Source organism: Homarus americanus, unplaced genomic scaffold (genome assembly GCF_018991925.1).
Source record: "Homarus americanus isolate GMGI-L3 unplaced genomic scaffold, GMGI_Hamer_2.0 scaffold2539, whole genome shotgun sequence".
Taxonomy (NCBI): Eukaryota; Metazoa; Arthropoda; class Malacostraca; order Decapoda; family Nephropidae; genus Homarus; species Homarus americanus.
In genome coordinates this window covers 4,268,522-4,291,805 of record NW_024725489.1, presented here as the reverse complement: position 1 = coordinate 4,291,805, position 23,284 = coordinate 4,268,522, and the positions used below count along the sequence as shown (strand labels likewise).

The 23,284-nt window shown below is 36.2% G+C and overlaps 1 protein-coding gene across 1 annotated transcript in view; it reads right to left on the bottom strand.

Moving 5' to 3' along the window:
• Positions 1 to 380: 380 nt before the first annotated feature.
• LOC121865023 (failed axon connections homolog) overlaps positions 381 to 23,284 on the bottom strand; it is a 40,117-nt gene continuing 17,213 nt past the window's right edge. Inside the window, exons 5-7 of the mRNA XM_042364323.1 lie at positions 14,833 to 15,038; positions 4,854 to 4,970; positions 381 to 2,906 (exon numbers count right to left, since the gene is read on the bottom strand). Coding sequence (XP_042220257.1) covers positions 2,806 to 2,906; positions 4,854 to 4,970; positions 14,833 to 15,038 — 424 coding nt within the window. The 3' untranslated portion in view covers positions 381 to 2,805. The remainder of the gene's footprint in view (positions 2,907 to 4,853; positions 4,971 to 14,832; positions 15,039 to 23,284) is intronic.

Sequence of the window (23,284 nt, the reverse complement as noted above, 5' to 3'; positions counted from 1 at the left end):
GATACAATTGATACAGGTGAGGGCCAATTATCTGCCCTCTGCCTCGGAACCAACCCCCCATCCCCGTGTGCCCAGCCATCTTTTCTACTAATGTAAGTGTTAAAAAACCTAATATTATTGATATTTCTCTTAATTATTAATTGTGTGTGCATACCATCATAAAATTAAGAAGTTATTTTTAGTACAACATAGGTATTGTGTCTGAAAAAGTGGAGTTTGGGGGTCGGCCCGGTCTCTATTTCAATTAATCCCATATGTTATGTTGTTCACTTTACGCATTTCTCACTTTACGCGGGCCGCCATGGGTTCAATTGACAGCGTAAAGTGAGGGTTCACTGTACTTTATATCACTTAGAGGGATGAAATTAAACTCATTACAATAAAGGAGATACTATTTACATCTTTAATTTAAAGAGAAAATTCATTACTGCAGTACTACATAAAAGGCTTTGAAATCATGATACTGTACTGTATTTTACGGCATATAAGAAGCACTTTTTTTTTTTTAAACCAACTCAAAAAATCAGCCTGCATCCTATATGTGAAGCTGAGGTCTCCCATAAGCTAATGAATCCCCAGTTGCTGTCTCCAGTAGGATAATTTCTACCTAACCCAACTCCAGAATTAAAAATATAGTATTGCTTACTAAAACAGATTATCATTATTATTTTTAATTAGAATAATAATTATTGTAAATATAAATGCTCAATTTATAACTACTGTACCGATGATGATACCCCAAGACAATTAATGTCCGGACGGCAGACATCCATCTCTTCAGAGGTAGCTAATCAGTAACCATTTCTGAACTATACAGGTATTACAATCTATTAATGCCATACCTGCAACATTTCCTTTAAATCTACAAATACCTGATACAAATGAAGATTTACAGATAACTTTCTTTTCACATTTGCATCTGTTAACATCACTGGCAGCATTGTAGCCAAGTTAGACTCCCCACTGTAACCACCTGGCTACTGGGCCTGTATCAGCCCCTTAGTCTTTATATAAATGTCAGGGCAGTACATTGTGTTCATATAATCATATCACCCCCTATAACTTTCCACTGGCTATGAAGTGACATGATCATATCACGTGATGGGCAAGTTCCTTGAGGCGCGGCCCAGTGACTGCTAAGGTCAGCATAAAAAGGCCGGCACCCTCTGGCATTGTTACTCAACCCCTCACACCGACCGGACGTATTTAGCAGGACTATTTAACATAGCCTCCGTCCTCCTCTTAACACTCATAGCTACAGTGATAAGTTACGGTGATATACACTTGGAACTGTATCCTAGATAGTTCCTGAATAAATGGATAACAGACAATTGGGTTTCGCTACTAAAACCCTATACTGTATAATATACATGTTCCGGTCTCGATAACCCAGACGGAATCAGCAGTTAAAAAGGCCTAGAACAGGTCAAGCTGTGAGGTATGTTTTTTTTTTCATCTCATATTTTTAGGTAGAATATACATAACTTTCTTCATTTATTTTTACTCATTTACATACAGTATTTGCATTTTTGCTAATTTACATATTCGCACCATTCTACGTATATATTGGGAAAAAATAAAAATAAATAATTGTCCTAAGGGCAAAAACATAAAGTGAATACATTTCTTTGCACACGAGTTAGTTGGCTTAGTGGGGGAGCGGTAGGAGGCAGGACATGTGGGGGGAGCGTTGCTAGGGAATCGGTGGAGGTGGCATCTGTGTTGCTATGGTGAACAAGGGAGTACCGGTATATGCAAATGGCAACTGTGTTAAACTTTCAATCGGCTTTTATTTACTGGTTTGGCAATACAGTATTTTTTTTTAACTTATTTATTGGTATTATTTTTAATTATTCCTCACATTTACTGGTACTGTTTATATTATTTTAAGAAAACTATGGCTACAGGAGGAAAATCCACACAGAAGTTTTTTCCTAAATAGTCCCTGCTAAAATGGGGGATGTCTTATATGCCGTAAAATATAGTAATCATGTGCAAAGCACTTGGTGAACTGGAGCTTGGTGTGGCAAGTATAACTTATATGTTAATCTTTTCCTAATACGAAAGGGCTACATGAAGTTAAATATTCTAAGATTCATCCACTTTGTCAGTTGTTAATTTCATAGCTGACAAGACACTTTCTTATTTAGGCACTATTAGAAGGCATGGGGTATGCACAGGATACTGAATGTACCTGAAATTGTTCAACTTCTGATCTATCCTTGACATAATTATCAGATTACATGGTTGGGGCTGCCACATCGTTTACCAATAGCATTTCCATGAGTTCACAATTATCCTTCCAAAGAAGTTACTGTACTTCAGACAGTTTCCTATGCTTGCAGCATTCTTAGCTTAAGGCTGTGACCTCCAATACAGCAAACATCAGCTAATTTTAAATATGTACATTTGACTGGGTCGCACCCATAGAGATGCTTATTCATCTAAACTGAGTCTCCAACTGCCATTCTGTATTATAAAATGGGGACAAATGAAAAAATTCTAGCCTCTCTTGACAAGTGAGGTGTCTGAATGCTGGCACCAGTCAGGTAGCCCTTATTCTAATGCACTTTCTCAATGTTTCTCAATCGATTGATATACAGTACTGGTTATATCTCTGAGTACAAGAAGAATACAAAACTCCAAGTGTTGCTGTGAAATACCTTTAAATTTGCAGCTAAATACAAGTAAAACAGGTTTTAAAAATACAAAAATTTCAAAATATCTAGAGCCTGAAACAGAAAAAAAGTGAATCTAAGGTTCTAATGCAATTCAAATAATTGGTACAATATGTGATGGAGTTCATTATTGGGATCTAGGAAGGGGTGGTTTAAGGCACTCATTCCAATCAGGCCAGAACCTTTCCTTGATACGTTGGCAGTAGGCCTGAAGATTGGTGAATTCAGCTGAAAGAAAAGAACATTTTAACATCTTGTTCCTAATGCATGAATGCAATGTGTAAAATTTACAGTATATGAAAAATCATAAAAATATTTCATATGAAAATCTGGAAGAATTCTTTTCACCAAGTTAAAAGAATTTTGTCAAACATTTTACAACAGTAATAAGCTATAAAATTTTCTGTTTCCAACTATCAAATCATCAGCTAGGTCTCTTTGCATTACAGTGATCCCTCAGTTAACGAAATTTCGGTTAACGAATTACCTTCCAGAAGATTCTTCACTTCGGTTAACGAGCAATCCCTCGATTAATGAATTCCTTACGAGCGCCCCTCAACATGTTTTTGCCTGCTAACTAGCTGTAGTATTAGTCCGCCAATACAGAAATCGGTTCTAGGACTTAAATTCCTTACCATTTTAGTAAATATCAAGAAGGTTGTACAATTCAATCATTTTAAAAGATTTATATTAAATTTTTTAGTCATTTTAACAATTATTGAACATAATTGAAGTACAGGAAACTAGTTTTATGCGCGCCAAACAGTCACTCAACACACCAAGCTTGGCGTCAGTTTGTTTACCAGTTCAGAGGAAGGAAAATCTTGTTTGAGGCTCTTCAACATAAACACTTTTTTTTGTGTTTCCAGTCATATTATTGGTCATTTTGAAATATATTTTACATATTGATAATATATAGCGCAGTGCAGTGTTGATTTAAAGAAATAATCTTGAATTACACAAAGTGAACTAAAATTTTATGGGTGAAATGGCGGTGTGGGGTGACTTCTCTTCCACCCCAATGCCTTCTCTTCTCCCTTCTCCTCCACCCCCTTTCTAATTCCCATCATCATCATCATCATCATCAACCAGGAGCCTTCGACATGCACACCTCAAAGTAAGTGTACTTTACTGCATTAATTTTTCGTTTGTATGTAATTTTCGGTGAGCTGGAACCAATTACCCAAAAACCCATTGAAACAATGGTTTTGGTTAACGAATTTTTCGGTTAACGAGCAACCTTCTGGAACGAATTGTGCTCGTTAACCAAGGGACCCTGTATAGCCAATTCTCTTTGAGCAGGAATCTGGATAAGCAGACCCTATCTGGCCAGTATGAACTTTTGGAGAACAATTGAAAAACTACTTCTATACAGTACAAGTTTATATTGACAGCAAGGGGATAACAACCTAGGTTAGCACACTTAGTCTCGTGTCACTGACTCCACAGGACAGGGTGGCGGTGGGGGACTCTGTGTGGTGTCCCGTTCCCTTCAGGAGGAAGAGGGTGGGAACGACGTCTTAAATAACCCATGGCCTAGGGAATACTACTCAAAATGTGATTTTGGGGCGTGAGGCAATGAACAGTACAACACTGTCTCAATGGTAGACCAGTTAAATCTGAAGGATAATGTCACATGATGGATGGTGCCAATGGGAGCTAGAAGTTCCAACTTGGCCACCTTGTTAGTTATGATGAGGTCCAGCAATTTGTGTGTCTGCACCCCTCTATAGTGAGTAGGATCTTTCACATGTTGGAATAGAAAAGTGTGTTTTAGAGTTTCTACAAAAAGAGTAGCAATATCATAAGAGTCATTTAGTGTAATTTCATTCCTCCAGTTGGTTGGCATAGCTGAGGTCCCCCATGAGAAGGTGGCGGCTAGAGTCGAGTGCAGTTATATTATCTACTAAGGCTCTTAAGTTCCCATGGTTTAATAAGCTAGTTTAGGGATCTGTACAGTAGATACATCCAAAAATAAGTCAATCTCTCCTCTTCAATTTAATTTTACACCACATCAATTCTTCAAAAGTATCCTTCCCCTGCACTCTCACCTGGCTGGCTCTAAGGTCCTGTCTAGCATAAATTACCACACCCCTCTTGCAAGTTGCCTAAGAACGGTTCATAAATGAGTCATATCTCTCATGTATCCTGACATTAGTATAGTACAGTACTCACTTTCTATCATCTTGAGGTACGGTGAGTTTGGGGAGTTCCAAACAATCTGTGATAACATTCCAAAGACAGCACAGTCCACCTCAGTTGGTTCATCACCCATCAGGTACCGCTTCTCTCCTAATGATCCAAAAGTAAATAATATTACATATAAATTACATCACTCCTAAAACTTCTTTACAATGTTATCATTAGTTGTGCTGATTACAGAAGTACATACTGTGCAGTAAATCATGCATAATCCATGGGATAAGGTTCCAACAAATAACTATAGCAAATTCTAATCCAATGGGGCCTAATGGATATACATTAAGCGTTTAAGTAAATGATGTACTGTACAAGAAAAGGTAAACATTGGAACACCTTAGGTTTCAACTTTATCCAAGACATCTTCAGGTCAGGTCAAAAATATGATTCACTAATCCCCTACCCCACCTCCATTACAAGTGTTAAGATGTGAAAGGTGATTACAGTTACAAATACCCTGTACTGTACTGTACTGTACATTCAGCAGAGTGGACAGTACCGGTACGCCTATTGTAAGCTCAAGATGAAAGCATCTGTTGGTGAATACAATATATACAGTAAAGTACTAGTACAAGTTATTTTATTTACTTATATTATATTGTACATGTACAGTGGTGTTTGCATAAATAAATACAGCTCTAGTGTCCGTCCGTGCAACATGTGTAGTTTAGACTCTTGGGGAAATTTTCCCCAGTACATTACAGGGAGGAAAATTCCAGTCTTTCTGTCACACACAGCTCTATTCACACCTCACATGCCCATATCATATAGATTCAGTATTATCTCAGTAAAAAAAAAATGGTGTTTCTAACTCAAATAGAACCGAATTTATAGACACCGGTATTAATATTTCTTAATTTTTTTTTCATAAAAGAATTGTCTCCATTACATTATCATGTCAAAATATTTTGTTTAAGGATATTTTATTCAAATATTCTTGTAAAGAATTTATTCAGGATCATTATCGTACCAAATTTTTTTCACTAACACAATTAGAAAAGTTGCTATGAATAAAAGTTTATACACTTTTTCACTACCCTTAAATATTTTCACTTGTGACCACGACCTAAATGTAATGGGAGTGTCTGACCATAAGAGATGCGTAGTTTAGGCTCTTGGAAAACTTTCCCCAGTACCTGGAAATCTCTCATTCCCAAAAGTGCTCTGCACCAATTGTTCCGGCTAACTGGGATATCACTGTACTGTACAGTATACAGTGGTCCCTCGGTTAATGAACGGTTCGATTAACGAAATTTCGGTTAACGAATTAGCTCCCATAAGGATCTTCAATTTGGTTAACGAACAAAACTTCGATCAACGAAATCCTTACGACAAACACGTTTTGTTGTGAGCATCAGCTGATCGGCCAATCCGCCAATACAGTTATCTGTTCTATGTTTACATTCGTTTCCAGTGGAGTAAATATCAAGAAAGTTGTGTTCTTGAATATTTTTGCATTTTTTTTACTAAAATTATTGGTCATTCTATAATTTAGCCATCCAAGCTCTGTCTACATAAAGTTTTTCAACTAATATTTTTGGCTCAATATATGTAACTTTATTCATTTATTGAAACTCATTTACATGCACACACTGTCCTAAGAGCAAAGCTGTACTGTTTATTATAATCAAAATAATGTACTAAAATTTTTGTCTAGTGGAAACTATAGCATGTTTACATTCAAATTAATCAATACAGTATCTTATAATAATTCCAGCAATGTAAATTATGTTCTCCCCAGTAACTTCTATGGCATTTTATAAGCAAAAAACAAAAACTCAATCTAAATGACACAAATAAACAAATAAATACTTCACTAGACCTTCGCAACTGTCAAACATGTCACTGTCACCCACCCCCCTCCCAGCAAGGGTTTGGTGGTTATACAGTAGACTTACAGTTTTATCTTATATAATTTCACAGACTAAAGTTAGGAGAATATAATTTGTATTGCTGGAATCCTTGCAAGACAGCGAATAATTTGAATATAAACGTCATATATTTTGCACAAGAGATAAAAATTAATCACCTGTATCACATTACAGTAGTAATTTAAGAGTTCAAGTGATTTAAGGGCGATTTAGGGGAATTTTAGGAGTGTTTCTGACTTTATGCATTTTTTGGCTTTACTTTGTATGTACTTTTCTGTGAGCTGGAACCAATTACCCAATATCCCATTGAAGTAATGGATTCGGTTTACGAACGACTCTGTGGAACGAATTGTGTTCGTTATCCGAGGGACCACTGTGTAGTATATGTAATAACTCCATCAGTCGGAATCCCTATTAACCCCGGAACTCTCCAATAGCCGGAATTGAAATTTGCTTAGAATTTTTCCGGAAAATTCTCTTGATCCCAGGTTTGAAAACAAGTTCTGAGGTTGAAAATCAGGAGCATTTTTTTTAATTAAAAAAATAAATAAAATCTGGAAAAATCTGTCCAATTTTTTATTTCCGGGTCTGGGAGCAAGTGTCGATTTTGAAATAATACACAATTATTGGAAAATCTGATAAAATGGCGAGAAAATCACTCCAAACCTTTCTGCTCTGGGCCTGGGGACATAGGTCAGTGGCATTATGAAAGATTGCACCATGTTTAGCCACATCCTCACATGGTTGGTGCATGGGTGGGAGGACCAACTGCTTGGGTAGCACTGGATTTTTTTGTTCTAGCTCTATTTATAATTACAGTACTATGCAAACAATTATTTTTTTAAATGTACATATAATACTAAAAAAGTAAAATAATAAAGTAATAAATCAACGTAAATCCGAGCTGAGCTAACAAGGCGAAGGGTGAGGTGACAAGTCAGGTGGTGAGGTGATGAGACAATAGGTGAGGTGACGAGACAATAGGTGAGGTGACGATACAATAGGTGAGGTGACATGCCAAGACACTTAAACAGCACACACATTAACAGCACTACTAAACCATTCTCATATAACATTTTACTCTATAATTTCTATTTTATAATTAATTGATACATGATGGCTCGATTTTGCTACTTTTTCACTTAGACAACTGATCAGTGAATAAACCAGAGCATATGGAGACTCTACAATATTATTTACTAAGTGCTCAAGTACCTGCGGTAAGCACCAACCCTCTTGAGCAGTGACAACAATGGTGATTGAGAGATGGTGAGTGCTGACAACATTATTAGGGAGAGAGATGTCAGCTGTTACCTCTCTGTAAACAAGGGACTGAGAATATACTACAGAACAATAGCTCATTTGGCACGGAAATTAATGGAATCATGCTTGATTAAACAAACTAGTTCGCCAAATCGAGCAAAAATAACAGAAGTTCAATTTAGCAGAAATTTCAATTAATGGAAAGGGGTGGTTCAAATTAATTCATTAAAGCGAGAAAATGCTGTATGGAGATAGTTCCTAATGACGTATGAGAAGGGTACAGGTACCTGTATTAATAAACACACATTATTACGGTACCGTATCTTAAGTAATTAATGAATAACAAATAAACAATGTTACATCATGAATGACAGTCGTTTGATTAACGAGTGTGGGACACAGTGGATGGGTGGGAAGGAGGGAGTGAGTGGATACCATACAGTTCTACTCTGGGTGAAGCTAATACATCTTTGCATCACAGAAGTTATGATATAGGTGGTGATAACAGAGGTAGTGGTGGGGGTGGTGACTGTGGTGGTTGTGGTGAAAGAGACTGTGGTAAGTGGCAAGGAGGTGATGCTTCTATAAATTTCTCTAGTAACACTGTGCCTGCAGCACTGCCAGATGCTACTGAACAGCTAATACCTACACACAAAATTTAGTGCAAATATTAATGAGTAAAGTTGTATCCCTTCAACATTACATTACATAACATTTTAAAATATGGAGTGAGAAAGGTGTGGGTGATTAGAGATATGAAGTGGAAATAAGTGTTGCCAATCGCTCCTCAACAGCTGATCTTTAACCCGCCACTATGCAGTCACGGATTTGTGCATCAGTTAACCACACACAAATATATGTCATACAGTAAGACCTACACTTAATATAATATTATAAAACAAATCACTAAACCAGCACCACAGCAGTCGTTACCCTCACTCTGGATGCTTTGCTCTATAAGTCCCGTGTTGGGGGTGTGTGGGTGGTGTTGGGGTGTGTGGGTGGTGTTGGAGGGGGTGTGTGGGTGGTGTTGGGGTATTAGTGAGGGGAGGGGGGGCTAATGAGTGGGTTGCATGTGTTATGCCATTCAGAGATTGCATCATCATATCTCAGAATATTATAAGTGATGTAATTTTTGTTTTTTTAATAATTACAAAATAATTCAGTTAAATATTTCAGTCATTCCTAGTTATAAAGGGAAAAAATTACAGTATACACCTAGACCCCGACTTACGACGGGGTTAGGGACCCAAATCCAGGTCGTAAGTCCGACATAGATAAAAAAATTATTATTATTATTTTTTTTTTAAATAAATAATCTACAATGAAATACAGTACAGTAAAAGTAATGAATAATGAGGAATGGATACAGTACAGTGAAAGTAATAAATAATAAGGAATGTTTACAGTGTGACTGAGCACTTACCTTTAATGTAGTCAGCTGAATGCACATGGGGCCCCCATAATTTTCTAATTATACATGGAGACTACATTAACTGGAAACGTTTCGGTATAGAAAATGCGTGTCATTTAAATTTTTTTTTTTTTTTATCTATATCTGAGGCGGTCGTAAGTCCACGTAGTCGTAAGTCGGGGTCTAGGTGTATATATATTCTTCTCAGTCATAAGTTTGTGAAAGGAATACCTAATATTCAGTACATATGCATGTTTCATTCATAGCGTTGCATGTCAGGTGTGCATTCATGTGTGTTTTGATGGTGCAGTGGTGGTGATACAAGTACGTATGGGGCAGGCCTCGGATGACGCATCGCAGCTACTGCGATCCATTTGACTTGCCTAATGTTACACCACATCCATTTGCTTTCTCATTTAATTTCTTTTTCTTAATGTATAATACAACTGTATAAAGTAACTGTACGTACCTGTGCAGTATTTAGCGGGCAAAAGTAAAGCCTTTTGCTCTAGTTATTATTTTTTTAGCCTACAATCCCTAATTTAAGAATGATACTAAAGCTAGAGTTTTAAAGAATGTTAGTCGCAAAATTTTACATTTGTGAGCGTCCCAGGAACCTATTCCCCATGAATGTTGAGGCTCTGGTGTACATGCTAATTGTAAATCTGGCTGAGATAGGCACTTGCACATCAAATTCATTTGGGTACTTTACAAGAGACCATAAGGTGAATGCTATTCATAATTAAGATTAGTAAAACACTAATGTTAGCACACACAAAAAAAAAATAACTGACAGCAGACACTACTGGAATTATTGTTTATAACCAAACCTCTACTTTCCTTATAAAGTAAAATACCGATTTTGTGTATACTGTAAGCGATTTAATAGAAATACCATTCTTGGGAAAGGGTGCGGCCCTCTACCTATGCTTGGCACGACCGAGAAGATGGGTTATCTTTGGTCATTCCCGTTACGTTCCTCACTTCCTGGTTGGCGCTCAGTTCACTTGTTGACACTGGCCAGCTTGCATTACTCTTGTGCTTTAATTGTTGTGTTTTGCGCCTCAGTGGTAACAATGTCTTCCAAACACTATCATTAAATTACCCAGCATCAAATAGTGCAAAACATGGACGAGTTACTCCAACAGACAACAAGAAAATGGAAATATTATGTCATGTTAAGGCAGGTGAAACAATGGAAGCTTGAGAAGGAGTACAAGGATGGAACATGCACAATCTACAATTTAAAGATAATTAAGACCAGATTATGAAGTTTTATACCAAAACAGAATGAAACAACGGAATTGAAGATATAAAAATGTAAAACAGTTAAAGTTTCCAAAGTTAGACAGTTCTGTACAAGAGGTTTAAGCAGAATTCCAATGAGGGTGAACCTCTTTCAGGACCAATGATCATAAAGAATGCCAAGCAATTTCATTAACAAATGAGTATCAAAGAGCCTTGTGACATTATTATCAGGTGGCTAAATCACTTCAAAGACGGGCATGGTATTTTAAAAGCTCTTTCTGAAGAATTTACATACATATTACAGAATCGCTCAAACCCGGAACTTTCCGAAAACCAGAATTTAAATTTTCTCAGAAAACAGTTCCCAAAGCCAGAATTTTCCGGAAAATTACAGCTTTGGGAACGATTTTCCGAGTGGCACATTTTCCGGAAAATTCCAAGAAAATTTTCCCAATACCCGGAAAATTCCGGGGATGGGCAAGTTTTTTTTTCATGTATGAAAGATGAAAATCAGGCGCATTTTCCGGAAATTCAAATAAAAATTTTGGGCGCCCCGAAAATTCCGGAGATGAGGGATATTTTTCCGGGTTCGAGAGATTGTAGGGCAATTTCTGGAACTTCTGAGAAAATTTTTCCATTACTCGGAAAATTCTGATGGGGGATATTTTTCGGGGTTCGAGAGATGACGTAATTTGCAATTTCTGGAACTTCCAAGAACATTTATCCATTACCCGAAAAATTCCAAAAAATTCTGGAAATGACGGATTTTTTTTTCCAGCTTTGAGAGTCATCTCGTTACCATGAAATCTCTCATTCCCGGAAGTGCTCTGCACCAATTGTTCCGGCTAACAGAGATATATCATTGCTAAAACATTGTGTTGCAAAATTATGGATTTATGTAATTTATTATAGCTATACCAATTCTTGGGAAAATTCTATTTACCAGTAAGAGATGTGCTTCTTCCCAATCTACTCTATAAAATCAGTATTTTACTGTACTACTTTCAAATTTATTTCCTAATGCTACAATATTTCTATTTTATTGGAACAATGTATATACCATATAAGGAAGATAAGAAATAAAAGTGGATAAATTATAAAACAGTGCATTCATATTAATACTCAGAAATGTGGATAGAGCCTGCAGATCCAGATGTCCCATAGAAAGCACTTCCATTTGAGAATGTCTGCCAATACCATGCATATATGCTTGAGCATAAAGCAATTGGCCTATGAGAGGACGATAAAACCAATGAAATGGTAACCAAGTTCCCCAGTCAGTTAGAGAAGACACCCCACAGGTTGAGTCGTACACCCATCTCCACATGATGTTACACCTGAAGTAGCACAAATTAAATTATGATTCACTTTGTCATCCAATAAGTGATGGATAAATGGATCTATCTGAGCTTCTTGTGAGACTGTCTCACTCCACTTAGCTTGTCGTGGAAAACAGTGACAACTAGACAGACAGCTGGCCAGCCTACGTTGTACAGTAGCCTGTTTAGGTATCACTGTACTCCATTCCTAAGGAGTGGAATAGGTTCATCAGGTCTCATAAGAAAACAAAATTACAACCATTTTCATCACATAAAATAGAGTAGATCTAATTTGTGTACAAAACAATTCCTCATGTTTGAATCTATTCTTTAAAGTATTAATCATTTTGTAAAACAATCTGCATTTGAATTTCATTTAATCAATTGCCTCTGTAACGTCTAGTTCAATAAATTAAGAGGAAACATTGATATCTACAGTATTACATCATGAAGCAAGGGACAAACTTATTTGGTTATTGTTTACATCACTCCTGTAGCTGAAAAAATATTAATTTTCAATAGTCTCACTAATCATCTTGGTACAGTATACTAATTTACACCAACAACTTATTCAAAAAAATTTCTTATGTTCTATTAACGTGTTCCCTGCTGCTACCCAAACTTATTCTAGCCATACAAAGGTAATGATTTTCTACAAATTTTACATCTACTACTACTTTTAAATGACATTACAGTTACCAACATACAGATCTTTTACAAACAAGGTAATTATGTTGATGTCGTTCATCTTTACTTCCTATCCTCTTTCTAAAAGCTATTCATGAACTTCATATCAATTATTTGTCCTCCTTTGAACAGCCTTTCATACACCAGAAAGTGTTATGACGGCACCGAGTGTGAGCTCTTTCAAGACCAGACTTGACCAACACTGGAGCAGGTTCAGATACATTCAGGAGCCAGTGCATGCCCAGTACTTGCCAACAGTGCATAACAGAGACGTGACCGATCACCCAAGTGGTTAACAAGCCGATCAGAGGTGAAGAGGATGAAAGTAAAAGGTCAGGAAGCAAAAAGAGGGATGTGGTTATGATATTTATGCTAGACAAGATCTTAGAGTCAGCCAGGTGAGGGTGCAGGGAAAGGATGTTTTTGAAGAATTAAAGTGATGTACAGTAAAACTAAACTAAAGGGGGAGAGACTTACTCATTGTGGGATGTATTTACAGATCCCCAAATTGAATCTACCTGAAATTATGAGTTACAAAATAACCAAAACATAACAGACAGTATGGTTGGAAACATCCTCACTCAGCTCAGGAATTACTTGGGGCACATTTTAAATAGGACTTATGGGAGAGTATCCGTAAAGTTGGAAATCCGTAACCCATATACATAACAGCAGAATGGCATGGGAAATACAACTATACAGTACTGAATATCTTTACAAAGTAAAAAGCTTACACCATTTATATACCAAAATCAACTTGCTGAGACCTGTGCTATTTACTGATATGTCTTCCAGGAAAGTTGTTACTTTTGTTGATTCATATATTTCTTTGATAGCTGTTCTCTATATTGATCAGTTTTGTCTTATATGATCAAGTCAAATACCTCTTTTGTTTACTGTTAATAAGTTCTTGAAGTACTGTATGGTTTGTCTATTATACTCTCAAGTTCCTTTACTTACCACATAATATACTGTAGTACATAATTTTTAAATTTAACCCATTTGTTTTTAACAAGTCTCTGTGTATTATATTCAGGAAGTGTCTTCCCATGCTTCTTCAAGTAGAGTTAAGTTTTTGTATAAAATTTGCCTTCAGTTGTCTTGAATCCCCAATAAAAACTTGGCACTGATAAAGTTAAGTGGTGAAAAAGTTTTCTTTTCATATGATTTATTTTTCCAAGACTCAAGCCCATTCTTACTCTTCTTTAGATATCAAGAAACTGGTTTTTAACATGATGAACCCATTGTCTTCCTGAAGGTTTAATTTAATGAATATATTATTACATTAGTTTTGGTCAAGGTCATTTTCAATCCTACCCTTCAGATCTTGCATTCAGGTTAGTAATTCTGTCCAGCATGATGCAAATAAAGTAAAGACTTCCGAAAACACAAGGAAGATGAAAGTGTACGACTTAAAAGTTTTTTTCTAATAATATTAACTCTAAAGAGTATATGGAATTATGCGTACAGACACAGTACACTACTGCATAGGTCTACTGACACAAAACTATCAATAAGGAAGTGTTGAGTATGAATGCTTTTCTTTTACCAAAATTCATCTGTAAATTTTATATTCAAATTTCGTCAACACTAATTTATTCTTACATACATACTACCTAAAAAAAATCAAAATTGTACTATTTCTTTGAACTTTTTAGTCCTTTCTCACTTATCCAAATACAAAGACTTACCCTACAATCAGTAATTCAAAAACAATATGCTGTACAGCACTGTACATCCCCTGAGAAATTAACTCTAGAATGATAAATATGAAAACGCCAGTACAGTACTGTACTGTACACATATGGATATTGTAAAATTCATACGTGTATCAACAATGACCAATTTAAGTATCATAATCATCTCATAAATCAAAGTCATACGTAAAATAATTTTTTCTTCCTATATAAAAATTTTCCTGCTACACTGGTTCATGTCCAGAATCAAGAGCAACATAGATTCTTACTCAGTGCTCTGTATAGTTATCTTACCACATGTACAGTATTCTGCTTTTTGTGTTTCCATAATAAAGACCCCAATATTTCCATCTGGTATAGTATACCTGTGTCACTTGGTACATCGTCCACAACAACAGGATAATCCCTATCAAGTAAGGCAATATCATAAATAGTGAACAAGAGAATGTTACCAACCTAAGTAAACTGAGAGTGCATTAAGATCTTTCCTCCCCATTTCCTCCACCTCAGCATAGCTGTGACGACCAATTCCTTGTGCGGAGGTACTTTGCTTTATCTTCCCCAAGAATACACGGAGCATGATGGCAAAATAAAAGGGCAGCTCCATGCACACCACCAATGAGCGACCAGCATCTACAACGTAGCGCCAAACTACAAGGCACCTGAAGTAGTAAAGATGCCTTTTAATTGGCTATTCCTCTGTTTATTATTCTTATCATACCTAAACACCAAAGATAAACAGTAATACTACTACAGCATTATACAAATTATCTTACAAAATGTAGAACATGAGACTTGATGAAGAGCAAGCTGTTATTGGAAGTAGAGGCAGATCCTCGTTTACAAAAGGGTCACCTTCCTAGAAGACCTCTCATAAGTAAATTTTTCAAATATCAAAACATGTTTTCCTATAAGCTCCAATTATAAAAGCTGAGATTTCTTTCATAAGTATAAAAAATGCCTAAAACATCTTAAAATGTCACAATATGCTACCTACCATATATCTCGGCCTACAAGGCGACGGGGTGTATAAGACGGCCCCCAAAATTTCCATTTAAAAAGTAGCTTTTGAGCCCTATTCGCTGTATAAGACCGGTACCTCAAATGTGACAGTTACCATTGGGAGCTTACTGACCCAGTAGTCCTTTACCAACCATCCCATTGACCAGTGCTGTTTACACATCCTTGGTTTTTTAAAATAAGGCCAATTCACTTCAAGTAATGGCATCAAATGTTACAGGTTGGTGTAGTGTAAACACTAGTGACTCACTTAAAAGTCTGTTATTTAACTTGAACTAATGTCGGTGTCGAATACAATTGTTTCATTTACTTGAAATGGATTTACCGATTTATTTGTTTATTTATTTATTTATATCATACTGTAATATATTAAACACACTGCAAGTATTTTCTTTAATTTATAAGCTTGCTTTAACCAGCTACAGTATTCTAATTCAATAGTGTTTCATTAGGATTTGAGTGAAAAAGGTTACTGTACATACTTACTACATAGATTTATTACACAAATATATATATATATATATATATATATATATATATATATATATATATATATATATATATATATATATATATATATATATATATATATATATATATATATATATATATATATATATATATATATATATATATATATATATATATATTCTGAAGTTAATACCCACTTAGCGCTGTCAATAGAACCCAGAGGGTCCGTGTTAAGTGAAATCAAGTATGAACAACAGAACATATGGGATTAATTTACAGAAACTGCCCGACCCCAAACTCCACTTTTTGAAGACACATAACTATGTTGTAGTAAAATAACATCTTAATTTTATGATGGTACATGCACAATTAATACTTAAGAGAAATAGAGAAATACAGTCGCCAAGTTAATGTCCATTCAAATAATGGACTCAACTCTCTTCTCACACTACACTCACTGGCTCTTCCTTCGAGAAATTTTGGGGAAACCGGTATAGTAATAAATAATTCCTCAAACTAAAGTTAGATAATATAATTGACATTGCTGGATTCCTTGTAAGACCAGGAATATTTTGAATATAAATGTCATATATTTTTCACAAAAGATAACATATTTACTCAGAATAAACTTTACATCTAAAATTTGTATGTCTAATGCAAAATCTATGATGTTTATATTCAAATGATCAGCAAATTGTAAGAATTCCAGCAATCTATGAGGAACTCTAGTAAATCATCAACTGGGACCCTTGTAAAGAGTGACGTTACATCAAAGCTGACCAGTTTAAATGTGGCATTAAAAACTCATGCACTGTTAAACAAATGTTAATCAAGAACTCCCCAACAACACAATTGGTTGCATTTATAAAGTTCCTTGCAAGGAATGTAATATGTTTTACTTAGGCCAGACAGGTAAAGATCTTGCAACTAGAATTAAACAACACAATACAGTGTTAGGACAGGTTAGAATCCAATGCTCTGTTTGTTCATTTGAGGATAACAAGCATTGCATTGACTGATATGCTCTCAATATTACCATGTAAGTCAATTGACAGTAGGAACATCATAGAATCTAGTCTTATTAAACATAACCAAGCATTCAACATGAATTTGAGTAACGCATGTACAAGCTGACAATTTTGTAATTAAGAAGATTTGTGATCAGGTGAGAAGGCCGGGTCACTTGACCATCTGACCTGACCACCAACCGTTAGTGCTATTTAAAGATTAGTAGGGTCATTACTCATACCTGACCATTGTGGACCTGGTCTCACCCCTGTATATATACACCTTGATTTGTATTACTCTCTCTAGTCTGTACTCACCCCTGAAGATGTGAATTACACTTAAAGCGCTTTGAACTTCTGTGTTTCTTTTCTTCCTTGTGGTTATCAGTATACATATATATATACATATATATATATATATACATATATATATATATATATATATATATTCACAATATTTTATAATACTTGATCATGTACTAGATATTCTATATAAAAAATATAAATTTTAAATGAATTTAAGCACCAGAGATAAAATTCTTACCTCTTAAATTTTGCGGTTTAGCGTGTCAAGAGTGGTGATGGAAACATGGTAAACCACTCACAAGGTCCTACCACTAATTATTTTATACTGAAACTTACATTTGGGAAGCTGGATTAAAATGAAGATTACCGGTATATTAAAATAATAAAAATGTATTATAAACCAGTCTAACATACCGTAAAAGAACAATATACCCCGGTAATAAACACAGCTGCTATCATCCCCCCCCCCCCCCCCCCCCATTTCCCAGTGACAAGAAAGGGAAAGTGACCTTGACTGTGACCGCCTGTGGCTATTTTTAGCCGTCCTTGTGTTCGGAGGTGGTCAGTAATGCATATCTGTGTATTTACTGATCATAATACTTATCTCCTATAAATAATTAATTTAAATTTTATTTTTTTACAAAGAATATTCAGTAAATGACTGCGTTAATTCTTGAAACTACCGACAGTGGTAAATTTAGGATATAAATGATGAACAGAAGTCACGTCATGGATTCTGGATTCGGAGTTTGGTCCTTAATGATCACCATAAATTTCTGGTCAACTTCACCTACCAGGTATAATGGTAGCCTCCCTTTTTCGCAAAACAAGTATATAAATTAAAGAAAATACTTGCAGTGTGTTTAATGTATTACAGTATATTATAAATAAATAAATAAACAAATAAATCGGCAAATCTATTTCAAGTAAATGGAAATATTTTACTCACACCAACATTAGTTCTAGTTAAATAACTGACGCTTAAGTGAGTCACTAGTGTACACCAGCCGGTAAAATTTGATGCCAATACTTGAAGTGAATTGGCATTATTTTAAATAACCAACCATAAATAAATGGAAAAAAGATCAGAGGTGAGAAACATCATATTGTATGTATGTTGTGTTGTCAAAGGAAGAGAAATACAGTAATTGAAACTCTGCAACTGTGTATAAATGAGGCAGAAAGATAAATCAGCAACCTAAGACTTGGTCACAATTTTCGTGATGCCATATGGAAGTAGGGTCTACCATTAGACAATACTGTACATTGTGCTTCCAATATCTTCCCAGGCAGTAGAATCTCCCTGTTTGGTAGCTGCCTAAAACTTTTAGTAATATCACTTTGATACAACATGATAAATTAGACAAACAATGAAAATAAACAAACAAAAGTTATTTACCAAGACCTCTCTCAGAACAGAGGGATGGAGGGGGAGGGAAGATAAGACAGCTATTTATAGCCTGTATTTGTGTAGGAAGTCGACCACACTAGAAATAATTCATTAAAAATTTATATTTTTTACATAGAATATTCAGTACATGACTGCGATTCTAAAATATTGTGAATATATATATATACAGTATTACCCCGCCTAACGCGGTTTCACTTAACGCGTTTTATCATATACGCGGTGCCTCGCCAGAGCTGAACTTTCACTTAACACGGATTTTTTCCACATATACGCGGTGAGTGTCCGGCTCGAGACGCTATTTTTAGGATTTGCCCCCACCCTGCCTGACTGCCTGTTTTAGCTCATAAAATTCATACAAATTACCCGGCCAGAATATAATTTACATTGCTGGAATTCTTATAATTTGGTGATCATTTTGAATATAAACATCATATATTTTGCATTAGACATACAAATTTTAGATAAAAATTTTTCTCAGAGTAACTATGTTATCTTTTGTGCAAAATATATGACATTTATATTCAAAATATTCCTGGTCTTACAAGGAATCCAGCAATGTCAATTATATTATCCTAACTTTAGTTTGAGGTATTATTTATTAAAATTTAGTGGTTATCCCACACATCTCCTTGGGACGGTTGGTGGGGGGTGGGGGGGAGGGAGGGACCGACCGACCATCTGTTACCCCGTGAAGAATTATTTTTTTTTTTATTAACTGAAGATATTTGTTTTAACTCATAAAATTCATACAAATTACCCGGTCTGAATATAATTTACATTGCTGGAATTCTTATAATTTGATGATCAATTTGAATATAAACATCATATATTTTGCATTAGACATACAAATTTTAGATAAAAATTTTTCTCAAATTAACTATGTTATCTTTTGTGCAAAATATATGACATTTATATTCAAAATATTCCTGGTCTTACAAGGAATCCAGCAATGTCAGTTATATTCTCCTAACTTTAATCTGAGGTATTATTTAATACTGATGATTTTATGCCATGAAGAAATTCTACAATCCATGCTAGGACTCTTCCCCGAATCTCGTACCCTTCCAGTTTAATTCTCAACCTTTCATGGGGCACGCTGTCAAGAGTCTTGGCAAAGTCAAAGATGTATATTGTCGATATTGCCACTATGATCCAGAATTTGAATCCAAACATCCAGCACCTAGAGTATTTGCATCAAGCAGAAACATCCCAGCATAAAACCATGTTGACAATCCTTTACAACGTTGTTTAGAAGTGATGTTCCACCATGACATATCTTATAATGCTGTCTAGTACTTGAAACACTAAGCAGGTCAAGCTCACTGGTCTATAATTATTCATGGCATGGCAATTGCCCTGCTTGAATATAAGACTCACATTTGCTATTTTCCACAATTACTACTCAGGGATGCACTATGTCAGGGCCAGAGCTCTTGTGAACCTTTAGTTTTGACAATTTGTTTCTTATACCCTCTTCCGAGAACACAATGTGAGTCAGCACTGCCAAACCGCCTTTCCTCAAACGCAGGAAGTGCTCACATCCTCTCTTGAAAACACCGAGAAAGAATGTTTAACGCCTCCACCTTGTCCTGATCTGAGTCTGCGTAACTGCCATCTTCATACCTCAGAGCCGATACGTCCACCCGCAAAACGATCGAAAGCCTTCGGGTTTGACTTAACCTCACTTGCAATCTGCTTCTGGAACTCTTTTTCAGCCCTTCTGCACTCTGACTTTGCTTGGTTCCTGGACCTGGCATACATCTTCCTGCACTGCTCATCATTTGTTATAACCCACTTCTTGAATTTCCGAGATTTTTTTTAACTTTGTCAACCACGGCATGATTCATGTGTAATGGTCTCCTTGTATTTCAGAAGCCAGTCTGTTTGGTCTTGGATATACAGTAGGGTCAGGATATATAGCGATTTTTTATAACAAATTTTTTATGTCGCGCCTACCAAAATTATCGACAATTTCCAATATAGCGATAAATTTATTTATTTCGCAAGGGAAATCAGGCAGGAAATACAGTACAGTACTTCATATTTAACGCCATGGCAAACAAATGCGTTATTTGCTCACCAGAGGTGCCACCGTGGCTGCTCACTCACGCATTCACGCTCGCCCCGGTCGCCCGCACAGTCTTCCTGAGTGACTGAGGAGTAAACAGCCGACTCTGCTGCAGATTACGACTTCTAAGGTGAGTGTAAATGGGTTGCTAGTGACGTGAAAAGTGAAGTGAAGAGAATGGAGAGCTTAATGGAAAAGATTTAATACTGTAGCTAATATTTTTGGTTTGTTCATTTATGTAGGTGTGGCATTGTCAAGTGAGGGTGGCAGTGTGGCGTCTGCTGCCGACTTTGGTGTTCCCGGGATGGTGTATGAGCTGCCTAGTCTGGTGTTCCTTGATATTGATATTGACACAGCCTGTTGTTCCCGAGTCTAGTGTTCATTGGTGCTTTAGTTAGTAAAAAAATGAACTCGTTAAGTCAAGTTTAGTCACCTTTTTTGGGCCTCCCAGAACCTAACCCTATTTTCCCCATTGATTACATGTCATTTTATACAGTACAGTCATCCCTTGGTTTTAGCGCACTTGGTTATCGCGATTATCGTTATCACGCCTCCATCAAAGTTTGCACACCTGCCGTTATAGCGCATTTTTCAGGTCGAGAATTTGGTTATCACGCATTTGCCTCCAGGTATAATGTTTACCCCTTGGTTCACCTACATCTATTGAGGATAAAATCTTTCACCTTCAAATTGACAAAAACACATTTGCTGTAATCAGACATATCTAGTTGCCTCAACAATTGAAACTCCAGTTGCAATTGGGGTTGCAATTTCAAATTCTGTGTCATTACTTAGGAATAACAAAGTCTCTGGTGCACTCTAAGATTGAGAGAAAACGGAGGACTCAGGCGTCCTGAAGCGAGATAAAACAGACTTCTATGAGGGGGGCACTCAAATAAAGAAAGCATAGCTACATGTTTTGTGGACTACCCAATGTGCAGTATTGAACGTACCCTTTTCATCACTTTGTAATAAACCTAGCCATGCCTATGTGTGCTTCTGATAATTACCATAACATTATATCTTTAGTGGGTCTGAATGAAAGCGGTTGTACAAACACAAGCACTCACACATGCCACTCAGACTGACAGACTTGACAAGTTTTACCAACCATAAAGACAGTTGAAGCTTTAAACATCACTCACAATGGATCTTGAATATTCCAACTGTAATCAGACATATCTAAGTTGCCTCAACAATTGCAACCCCAGTTGCAATATCAAATTCTGTGTCATCACTAAGGAATAACAAAGTCTCAGGTGCACTCTAAGATTGAGAGAAAACGGAAGACTCAGGCGTCCTGAAGAGAGAAAACGGACTCCTATGATGGGGGACCAAATAAAAAAAGCATAGCTACATGTTTTGTGGACTACAGTATTGAGCGTACCCTTTTCATCACTTTGTAATAAACCTAGCCATGCCTATATGTGTTTCTGATATTTACCAAAACATTATATATATACAGTATTTAGTGGGTCTAAATGGTCGTAAAATGGGAAAGTTGGGTTTGGGTCTTGGGTGCCTGGAACCAATTAGAATAAATTCCATAGGTTCTGTACTTTCATTATCGCGTTTTTCGTTATCACGCACTCGGCGTGGTCCCAATTAGGCGTGATAACCAAGGGATGACCGTATTGTGATTTAGTATACAGTATAGCGAACATCGTTGGACCCTATCTCGTAATAGATCCCGACCCTATTGTACTGTATATTTATCAATCAAATAGGTCACTTTACTGGCTATGATATCTCGCATAGTATCTGCCATCTTGTTTCTCAGCGAATCAGGCCAGTGAATACCCCTCATCTCCTCCCCCAATCCTGTCATAATCACCTTTGTAATATTTGAATCTTGGACAACATTACATGGTGACTGGTGCCAATGGGGGCTAGATGTTCCAAACTGGCCACCATACCATCTTCCTTAGTTATGATGAGATCCAACAGTTTGGATGTTTTTTCCCCTCTATAGTCTTTAACATGATGGAATAGAAAATTGTCTCATAGTTTCTACAAAAAAAGTAGCGGGATTATTAAGGTCATTTGGAGTGGTTTCATTCCTGCAGTCGATGTCGCCATGATAAGGAGGTGGCTAGGGTTCAGGCAATCATTTACTGTCCAGAAAATTTAATTTTTCAACTAAGTACACTATAGTAGAATCACAAGATGAACCAAAAATAAGCAAGGTATGGGTATAGCTAATGGAACAATTTTTGAAGTGAGAACAGTAAAGTAGTTGATATTAGATGTGATATAAAGAGGAAAATGCTAATGAAATTAATATGGGGTGTGGTTTAAAAAAATACATGGGTCGTATGCCATCAATAAAAATAAACACTGCTGTACTAAAATCCCTCTAAGGGGAAAGACATACTGCATCTGTCATAATAAACTTAGGTCTGTGACATACAACAAATCTTGAGAGCATGGGTATGTATCATAGAGGAAAATGTGAAGCACACTCTCACCATGGCTTACTTCAGTATACTGTACACAAAACTCTTATTACAATCAGGAAAAAACAAGCACTGCTTTATGGGGGCAAAATACATGTATCAATGGTATGTTAAGCAAAGTTGCACTGTCATTTTCTAGGTATACGTATAGATTTCAATAAGCAACTAG